This window comes from Zootermopsis nevadensis, unplaced genomic scaffold (genome assembly GCF_977971745.1).
Source record: "Zootermopsis nevadensis isolate Lab colony 2312 unplaced genomic scaffold, Znev_1.0 Znev_ptg000224l, whole genome shotgun sequence".
In the NCBI taxonomy this organism is placed as follows: Eukaryota; Metazoa; Arthropoda; class Insecta; order Blattodea; family Termopsidae; genus Zootermopsis; species Zootermopsis nevadensis.
Window position 1 is genome coordinate 121,517 of NW_028259353.1, and position 10,886 is coordinate 132,402.

Below are 10,886 nucleotides of genomic sequence, written 5' to 3' on the forward strand. Positions count from 1 at the left end.
CGTAAAATACTGCACAATGAACTTAGCGCGAAGCATTCTTAAACGATTATTCCATATGTCGCCACGGGATTGTACTGCACGACTCTCTTTAGCACACTGACTGACTAAGCCCACTGGTAACCGTACTTACGAACACGAACTTCCCTTCGTCAGACTTCATTATGGCACTTGCAGCACTCAACACCTAATACGGACATTCCCTGCTCGATAATTTCTCACAACTAAATTTGCAGGAGGGCGTAGACCTTCTGCTTGTTCACTTATATATTTAAATTATATCCTTTTATTGAGACATGAATAATGCAGTCATTCGAACTGATGAATCTAATATGAATTATTCTAAGGCTCCTTATTATCATCATAATGTTACTAAATAAGTTTAATAAACATTAAAGTTCATTGTCTTCACACAAAAGGAACATGTATTTAATTCAACCTTTTGAAACTCCATGAAACAGAGTCTTTCTTCCAAGCTGATGGTCACTCAGCTAGTAAAGTAAGTCCCGCCTTTCAAGGAACACAAAGGTTTGTTGCCAACTGGTCCTTATTGTGAGCCACAAGAATACAGTTCACAGCTTCCTATCCTATTCCAATAAGATGAACTTTAATATTATCATTTCAACTAAGCCTCCATCTCCCATGTGGTCTGACTGATTAAATTTTTTTATCTGGATAAGTTTAAATGAATAACAATGAAGTGCCTGTTTCCATTTGTGATCCTTACAATTACTGATTCAGGATGCTAATCTACAGGTCATCCTCTCAACCACAATGCTGTAAAAGCTGGACCACATAGTATGTAACCACTAAACTCACTTCCAAACAAACATTTATTTTGACCTATCTAAAGAATTAAACAAAATTAAACTAACCAATTACAACTTTAAATTCATTACATAATTTCAGTGCCAATTCACAAAGTCTCTTGTTTTAATTTCATGCCAGAAAATCAGCTATCACTCCCAGAAAAGCAAGTAAGCTCTTATGCAACTGGGGAATGACAAAAATCAGCACATATTAAAAATTCTCTCTTTTTGATTCAGACAAAACTAAGTTACATTCATCTACAGAAAACTTATGAATGAAAAATCCACACTTTAGGTGCTACAGCAAGAACAGGATATACAATAACAGAGTCATAGCTCTATACCCTTAACATGACAAACAATCAAACATGCAATATTTGAAAATGAATAAGAAAAGAGTGAACCAACTCAAATCAGCTAATCTTCAAGACAAAAATGTACATTATAACATTTTATCTAAACATGAACAATTATGCAAATTTAAGACAGGTTTTATTTCAACAAAAATTCTGATTGTGGACTTTATTGTAATAGTGAAACTGGCATATGTTCCAAGAATTTATAAATAAGAACAATACATTAAATAAATCACCATTTCAGATGGAAATTTTATTTTAAAACATAAAATAATATTTATAAGTCAAAGAGATTAAATATTGCACAAATGTTCAAATCTTAGAAATCAGGTGAAAACTTGTTAACATGTGGTACTTTGTTCACTGGCAGTAAAAAGGTTCAAGTAGGAGTCTCTAACCTTACAAAGTTGGTCTCTGGCTCCTTGCAGATACAGTTCATGAGACCCAAAATGCCATTGAGTGGTGTATCCTGAGCTACAAGGATAATGCGATGCTTAGTGTTGCTTTGGATGACAGTCTGCATTTGTGGCAGCCAATCATAGTTCTGGACTGCAATGTAGATCACAACTGGATTTTCCACCATCAATCCCTGAAACAGATTCCACATACGCTTTCTACCAAAATATATATTCTAACAAAAAATCATTTAGTTTACCCAAAGTTTCTTGATGAGCTGATGATCATACTGCCACCTCTGGCTTAACTGGGATTACTTTTTATTAATCATTTTATGGAACAAATCAATGTATTACTTATACAGCATTAAATAACATAATAATTACACTGGATGAAGTGAAAAGTATAAAGAAGGATGATTCAGTATAACCTGTACATTGATTATGTTGTTGTGGGTTGTGATGCCTTGTAGATTTATAGGTAGAATCCAAGATTTCAGAGAAAACTACTGTTTCTACCTTCAGCCTTACACGGTGTCATAACCCAGATGACTATCATCATATTGTCATCTTTACCATAGTGAAAATGTCAGATCTCACAAAGCTGCACAGTGTTCAATACGTAGAAGGGTAAGCATGCTGCTCAGGCGCATGACTCAAACAAGTTAATTGCAGTTTCAGAGCATAATCATACTCTAAAACGGGTCTCTGATGCTCTTGTCAACCCAAGGTGGTAGATTTCCTCTTATATTATGAAATGGAATTACATAACTTGTAAAATTTACTGTAAAGACATTATCCTTATTTATACAAACTGAAAATCTCAGAATGCCTTTTCAGTAATTTCACTCACATCCATACTTATATCTTTTAATGGAGTTTTACTTTTAATCAGTTAAACACATACATATATAAAAGAGGCTAAAAAGCAGCATTACAGTAGACTTATAGCAAAATCAGACAATAAAATAAAAACAACATGGAACATAATAAAAAGGGAGACAGGGAAAATATATTTATCAGAACAAATGCCACCTCTTCTAATAAACAATGAAAAAGTAAATGATCCTGGAACAGTGGCTAATGCCTTCAATAAGTTTTTTCTAACAATTACTGAAAGCTTAAATTTAAATCAAACAGGGACAGAAGATGCTGTTTCCACTTTAAAAGCTGCATTTCCTGTAAACTTTTCTGGTTCTAATATCATTCCAACCACCGAAACTGAGGTGAAAAGTGTAATAAATTCCCTCAAATCAAAAAACTCATCAGGTTATGATGAAATAAGTAAAATTTTGAAGGCTTGTTCAGCTCTAATTAGTCGTCCATTAACCCACATTTGTAATCACTCATTATACACAGGCATTTTCCAGGACCACCTTAAAATATCAGTAGTACGACCACTGTACAAGAAAGGGGACAAAACCAATATGACAAATTACAGACCAATTTCACTTTTAACTACCTTTTCTAAAGTGCTTGAGAAGATTATGTACAATAGATTAAGTCATCATATGCATGCTAACAACATATTAGTCCAGGAACAATTTGGCTTCAGGAAATGTGTATCCGCTGAAGATGCTGCTTTCAAACTAACAGACAATGTTCTAAAATCTGTTAACCAAAAAATGCATGTTGGAGGAATTTTCTGTGATTTAGCAAAAGCTTTTGACTGTGTAAATCATGAAATTTTGTTGGATAAATTGCATTTTTATGGCATTCAAGGAATAGCAGCGCAATGGTTCAGATCCTATTTAACAGATCAAAGTAAAAGCACCTAAAAACAAACGAAATTTTTTCTCAAACTGGGGAACAATAAAACATGGAGTCCCCCAAGGGTCAATTTTAGGTCCCTTGCTTTTTATAATATACATAAATGACCTTCCTCCAATAATAAAAACAATAAATACTTCAACAGAACCCATAATATTTGCTGATGACACAAGCGTTATAATTTAAAATAAAAATTTTGATGATTTCTGTTCAACATCAAACATAGTTCTGTCTCATATGAGTAAATGGTTTACTGCTAACAAGCTGACCCTAAATCTAGATAAAATTTATAACAAATAACTCACCACAATGTGCTTCAAGTATTGGTTATGATGCGAAGTATATACAAGAGTCGATAAACACAAAATTATTGGGTTTGAAAATTGATAATCACCTAAATTGGACTAATCATATTGATGAACTGATACCTAAGTTAAGTGGCGCATGTTACGCAGTTAGATCTCTGTTCCACGTCAGCAACACTGACACACTCAGATCAGTATATTTTGCATATTTTCACTATTTAATGAAATTTGGAATAATTTTTGGGGGGAAATTCATCAAACATCAAAAAGATATTCACTTTACAAAAGAAAATTGTTAGGTTATTGGCTGGTGTAAAACCTAGGAATTCATGTAGAAGTCTATTTAAGAGATTAGAGATCTTAGCTCTCGTTAATGAACTTTATTGTAAATAACCAAGAACTCTTTCAAACTAATTCTGCTGTACACAGCGTCAACACAAGGAATAAAAATCAGCTTCATAGACCAATTGCCAGTTTTCAGAAGAGTGCATATTATGCAGGGATCAAAATTTTCAACAGTCTACCATCAAATCTCACAAGTCTTGTAAATAAAAAGGCACAATTTAAATCAGCATTGAAGAGATACTTAATTACACACTCCTTTTACTCTGTCGATGAATTCCTAATGTCTACAAGTAAGTCGTAATTTATCCTTTGTATTTTTGTGACATTTATATGACTTGTATTTGTATAACATGTATTGTATTATTATGACTTATTCTACATTCTATTGTCATCTGACTAACTTATGGATCCATGGAATGTAATAAAGATGCATGTATGTATGTATGTCCAATCAGGATAATACTTGGAGGGTGGTTTGGCATTAGATGTGTGTGTGTTTGTGTATGAGTAAGTGGCAGTACAGAACAGATTTATTTATTTTCATATCTTGGACCCCCATTAAATTACTTTAATAACCAAATTACAGTCTACTAGTGAAGGGAAAAGGTTGTGTTGTGTTTTGGAAAAAAAACACTTATATAAGAGCATGTGCGAATTCAATAGAACAATTTGCGCGGTCTTAGATTTATTTGCTGTGCTCCCATCTGAAACATGAATTCCTGCATTTACCCCAGTCAGGCAGAGAGGCCATTGGCAAATATATCTGGGGACAATGCCACAGAACGTCTGCATATATAATAAGATTCTCCGCATCATTTCCTATAATTGTGATCTGAACATGGCACGATATAGCATATACTTGAAGACGGCCGTCTTCCGGGTTGTTGCGCCGTGCAGTCTGGTAGAAGTTTACTGACGTTTCAGAGGTCCTTGCTGCCTCCATTATCAGGGCGATAGGTTACTCATAAAAAACAACCCAGTCTCACTGCCATAAAAACCTCAAATCCTACATAGCATATGGTTAGGTTAGTATGAAATGTGTATTTGTCTATATAATGATGCATTATCAAATCCACTATATTTACTGCATTTACTTAAAAGATATCAATACAATAAAATGAGGTGATACATGATTATCTCTGCACCTTTTATGTTCCCCATCTTCACAAAAAGGTTCACATTTCAGAAGGAAAAAAATTGAACGGGGAGGGGGGGGGAATGTACTAAAAAAGATGCTCTCCATATACATATAATTTTATGGAAGCTCTAATTTTATGTTTTCAAGCTAATTTATTCTTTTAAAATATCCATCGAAGCACAATATTATATCTGGATGAATTACTTTGTATTAGCAGATCGTTGAAATGTATGACTAAGTGATAGATCTCTTACATGTATAGAATTATAGTATCCTTTAAAGCAGAACACATTTTGTCACCCGAATATTAGTAATTTTAATTTCTGTTATCGTAACATGCTTGTATTTAATTCTTTGGATAAGTCGACATGACTATAAGAGAACGATAGATAAAAACACTTAACTTAAATCTTGAAGAATTCCGTATCTTTATATATTGTATGAGATTTTGATGATGATATTGGTTAATTATTAAATATCTAAGATTGTAGCACCTTATTGGATTGGGAGAAGATTTGGAAGCAGATTTCTGTACTGAAAAAGACAGTCCGAGAATTGGGCCACATGCAGTTCCAGATATTTACAGAAGTAAGGTTTAATAGAAATAAACAGAAATCAGGATTTAATAAAAAAATATGCCTGTAGTCTGTATATAATTTCATTACATCGTCACACTCATAGCTGTAAATATGTTTGTATATCCTCCGATTTGTGAAGTAGATTCTACTTCACTTGTATTTTAGATTTAATTTGTAGTTTAAACAAGACTACTGTGTTTTTACAAAACCTGATGATACATATATATTTATATATTTTAAATCTTGTCCGTCTAATCACAATAAACTCTTATTAAATATTAAAATATTACAATAATTAACATTTAAAATATATCAAATGATGTTCTTTATCGAAATATTCGATTTACATTAGACCATCATTTTTTCACGACATGTTTCAGTTCCTAAAAGAACTATCTTCAGGTGAATATAATTATATGAAGATTCAAATCAATAATAACTTAAATACAATTTCTATATATTATTTTAGCGCACATTTTTATCAGATATCAAACGATGTTCTTTTCCAGATTTTATTCCATTTTAATAGCATACTCGATGTTGTTCTGTATATGTACATCATGCTCGATATGACTTTGGTGTTAATTATTGTAATATTTTAATATTTAATAAGAATTTATTGTGATTAGACGGACAAGATTTAAAATATATATTTATTATATCACAATATGACGCAACTTTACCATCTCCTGATGATATATGTTTCTAGATTTTCCAAAGTACTCAATAAAATTATTCTTTTTTCCATTTCTGTTTGTTTGTTTGTTTATTTCAAAACCCAGTGTCGTCATTAGTTTTCACATGACAAAACTTCCTCACAATAAGAGTGTTAACCACTTTCTTGTCGAATGTAATGTTCGTCTTCTGGACTGAGGCTTGTAAGTAGATTGTAACATTTTGGATTGACGTACGTCCTCCATCTTCCAGGGTGAAGTGATGATAGATGCAGTATCTTTTACCAGTGTGTTCACGTCCACCTACTTACAAGTTTAATCGACATTCAAACTCAGAAGACAAACACTGACATCTTGTCATGAGAACCTCAGGTCTCATTTGAAATTTGTCATAATTATAATAATTTTTCTGAAAGGCGAAGCTGATTTACACGAGTATAACATACCTTTGAAGCAGAAGAAAAGAAAAGTCAATAATGAAGCAATCATGCAGTTTCAGCTTCTTCTGAAGAATGAAACAAGGGAATCCGTTTATGAAGAAAAGTAGAGAAAGTAGAGAGAGAAAGGTGAGTTTGGTTGTATCGATCAGGGCCCTGAAAACCAACCAGACCACTAACACGGCCCTTTTCAGGGCCCTGATCCATACAATCAAACTCACCTTTCTCTCTCTATTTTCTCTCCCTCTCCCACTCTCGCCCACGTGCTACCATTGGTCCAATCCCATAAATGCTCCCATTGGCTCGGGGCAGGCTACACCTTTCACTTCCCGGCCTATAAACCCAGCACCTCACACCCTATTGGCATATTCATCGCCCTGATGACGGAGGCAGTATGACCTCTGAAGCGTTGGTTAACATTGACCAGACTACACAGCGCAACAACCCAGAAGACAGAAATCTTCATACTCATCGCCCTGATGACGGAGACAGTATGACCTCTGAAACGTCGGTAAACATCGACCAGACTACACAGCACAATAACCCAGAAGACGGATATCTTCAAGATACAAGCTCCTTCTTCTTCACTGTGTATTATTACCCCTGCATAGATCATCCATCCTGTAAGTAAAAATAATATATTATGATATTAAAAGGAAACACTGTCATATAGTTAAGCAGTGTTATTCTACTGACGAAATAAGCAACAGAAACATGTGAACTATCTATTTGTTAGCTAAACAACCAAATCATGCACACAGCAAGCTAATAAATGAAAGTGCTGGCACACAATATAAAAAAAAACAGACTAGAATTGTATTCTCGTGAGCCTACTGACAAGGCAACACTTTTAATGCTGCAGAAGTTAACTATTAATCTGTATTTCATGATAACAGGTACACAAACTTAGTCGGTAAACAACGAACTTTTAAAACTCTTAAAATGGCATTGCAGGGGCTGGAAAAGATTTACCACTCACAGAATAGCAAGTATAATTTATGCAATATAAAGCATTAATGTGCACACATGCAGGCACACGTATGCGCACACACAACATCCTATCCAACTTCAAACTTTTCACCAAATGTAACAGCAAAAAAGATTAAATATTCCAAGAACCCTCCAACCCAACCAGACACTGAAGATGAACGTGGTTGATACAGAGAAGAGGCTTAGTATTCTATCTTGCTCTTAGTTTATTTAGTACCTGTGTATTGTAACATCCCCATGGGACTGAATGGCGGATACGCGTTGTGCGGTGAGGAAGATAAACTGGAAGTCTGTCTTCTGTCGGGGATGGTTCGAAAGTAAATTCATGATCCTTTGATGATTCATCATATCCTGAAATATAAAATATTTAACTAAAGAAGCAACAAAAACCTTAAAACAAGGACTTACAAAATCACCTATGAAATGCCAATGTAAGGATAACATTTATACAAAGCCTACTCTGCTTCCTATAAATCATGTGGCCTATTTATTCGTTCTACGTGTCGTCTGGTGACGGCGTAGCTTACAGTTCTCATACAATTTACTCTGAATACCATGCATGGCACAGGTCACATTTGAGGATTATGTCTACGATACCTCAGTCTTTGTGGAAATCACTATATTAAAATTAAAATTAAAATATGGTGTATACAGTCACACGCTAAAGTTAGAAATGTATTCCAACTATGAATTTGTGACTCATGAATTCAGAGTGAAAAGCAAACTAGAAGGGATTTATGTACAATGATTCTGTCAAAATAAATACATTAACATCATCACACAATTCTGTTGGCCATACACATTTGAAAATATGCAAAATACTGGGCAAATAAATTGTAAAATATGGTACAAAAATCGATAAGGTGTAACATATACAGAAGAAGAATGCAGACCAGATACAGCGCAGAATTAAAACAAACAAGGCAGAGTTACAAGGGAACCAGGGAGATGCTGGCAAGGTGATGAGGCTGATAAAGGCATTAAGATACTTAATCCATGAAGACGAGAAGGTATAAATGAATGAGAAAATGAAAGCCACAAACAATCATTCAAGGCAGAATTGGCACAATGCCTGTACCAAGTACCACAAACTAATTTCTAGGTAACAGGAAACAAGAACAAAAGGATTTGCGAAGTCCTATTTCTCACTGTATTGTACTCTTTGCTGCTCTTACCGCAGAGAAATAAAATCCATCCAAGATATAGAAAGGTGGCTTAATAGCTTCCCAAAGGGCCATGATTAAACAAACAATGGCGTATGAACAATCTCCTGTAGGCATGATGTCTTCTACATGAGGGTCATTCATAGACGACACTTTCACTTCCAACGTCTGTTTTTGGTGATCAATCTTAATTTCACCCTGCAATCAACATTTGCCAAAATCAAAGTCTCTGAGGAGACACAAACACATTACAAATTAAAAACATAGTTAACAGAACACATAAGAGGCCACAAACATCAAACATCTGATTCAGCTTTCACTATCAAACCCAAAACACTTTTGCCTACATACGATGTAATTTACTTCTATTAATTTTTCACTTAAAATTAAATATCATCCCACCACACGTCTGACAATACGTTGGATTTGAGAGAGACTACTTGTCCATAAAACAGAAAAGTTGAGAAGTACTGTTTTAGAGAAATGTTCTGATTCTTACTTTGCGTCCGCACCCTTGGAGCAAACTCTCGAAAAGGGACTTCACTTGCAAATCAATCATATCACGTGGTTCGATCATGTTTTCTAGATCCTGAAACATACAAAACAGAAACTAAATAACCACAGAAGAAACAGTTCAAATTCCTATAAAATTAGACAACAGCTACTACAGTCTTCAAAAATGCAACTCAAAATACCTGGTAGGGCAGGAGTACCTGAACAGCTGCATTTTCACCTTATCCAGTGAAAAATTATTAGCCACAGTTACTAGGATTCATACTACCCACGTAACAAATATCAACAATTCAGAGGAACATACTGCCTCGATATTTTCAGCCCTAAAGATGGAAGCAGGACGTTCCTCAGGAATGTTGGTATTTACATACAAATCCACATGGATTTACAACCCACAAGACCAATATTTGCGGATTAACAACAACGGCTTCATGAATTCATATTTAACAACTTAACAAATGTTTAACAAGCTAAGAAATGTATGCACAGCGTAACAGTGATGGTCCAATGTCTGTGATGTCAGTTGTCTGGAATCAGCAACAATTGATCCATAACCACTGTGCCCCTGCCAGCAGCTTCCAAAGTCTGATTTCTCACTCAAATGAAAGTAGCATTTTTTAAAAAATGTGCATTTCTCATTTAATAGTACCACACCAAAGGAGTTGCACTGAAGTGGCACTTAATCATTGATTGCAAATGACACCGAGTTTATTACTTTCACTTACATCAAAACTTGATGTTGCAACTTCCAGTGCAAAATTTACAAGTGTAACTCATACTATTACAAAGATTTAACAAAATGTAAGCAAGCACGATAAATATGAAGTTGATGCAATGTTGCAATGTGTAGTCTGGTTGAAACTCGCCTACATCGCAGAGGCGCTTAATGCCTCCGAAACGTTGGTAAATTTCTACCATAACCTAGAAGACAAGTCACCTGATTTCTGGCTGCTTGCACATTACAATCTGCACAAATAGAAAACATTCAAATACAATCTTATTCTTCTTCAGTTGGTGGACCCTGGCTTCCTTACATACAATACAAAATTTTCCTGCCTTATTTTACTTCCCCTGAGTATTACAATTTTTAATAGTAAATGAGTAGTAATTTCTCTGGAATAAACACAGCATAAAACAAACAACCATTGCAGCAGTGTAGTTACCATGTGCTTTATACACAGGAGGTCCCTGGTTCAAATTTCAGCCTGGAGACCTATTATCCTGAGACTTCCCTCAGTCCTTCCAGGCACATCCTGGGTCAGTACCTTAAATTAGGTGAGGACAAGATAGCACTCCCTCCACACCCTTTCCCATCCATTATATATCATCTAATGCCATAAAGTCTTAACTAGTAGCTAATGACAGTGGCGAAAAATAAACCACAAACAAATAAAAATATAATTTTTAAAGCAAGTG

The 10,886-nt window shown here is 34.7% G+C and overlaps 1 protein-coding gene across 3 annotated transcripts; it reads right to left on the minus strand.

Annotated features, from left to right (window-relative positions):
• Positions 1-1,015: 1,015 nt before the first annotated feature.
• Positions 1,016-10,844, minus strand: LOC147870680 (structural maintenance of chromosomes protein 6-like). Of its 3 annotated transcripts, none has more exons than XR_015533253.1 (5): positions 9,457-9,612; positions 8,970-9,155; positions 8,012-8,145; positions 7,273-7,425; positions 1,016-1,751 (listed from the first exon to the last, which is right to left on the minus strand). XR_015533253.1 is itself a non-coding variant. In XM_087342197.1 (5 exons), the coding sequence occupies exons 1-5, from the start codon at positions 9,553-9,555 to the stop codon at positions 1,699-1,701; spliced, it is 492 nt and encodes a 163-aa protein (XP_087198323.1). In that variant the 5' UTR covers positions 9,556-10,840; the 3' UTR covers positions 1,016-1,698. The 3 variants fall into 3 exon arrangements, 2 of the variants coding, with proteins under 2 accessions (XP_087198323.1, XP_087198324.1); XM_087342197.1 differs by having other exon boundaries at positions 7,406-7,425; positions 9,457-10,840; XM_087342198.1 differs by lacking the exon at positions 7,273-7,425 and having other exon boundaries at positions 9,457-10,844.
• Positions 10,845-10,886: the final 42 nt, after the last annotated feature.

Coding starts and splice junctions, on each gene's coding strand:
- LOC147870680 (XM_087342197.1), bottom strand. CDS start 9,555: ATGTTTCAGGATCTAGAAAACATGATCGAACCACGTGATATGATTGAT. Junction 9,156..9,456: donor TCCAAGGGTGCGGACGCAAA/GTAAGAATCAGA, acceptor TGTTGATTGCAG/GGTGAAATTAAGATTGATCA. Junction 8,146..8,969: donor ATGGATTTTATTTCTCTGCG/GTAAGAGCAGCA, acceptor TTTATATTTCAG/GATATGATGAATCATCAAAG.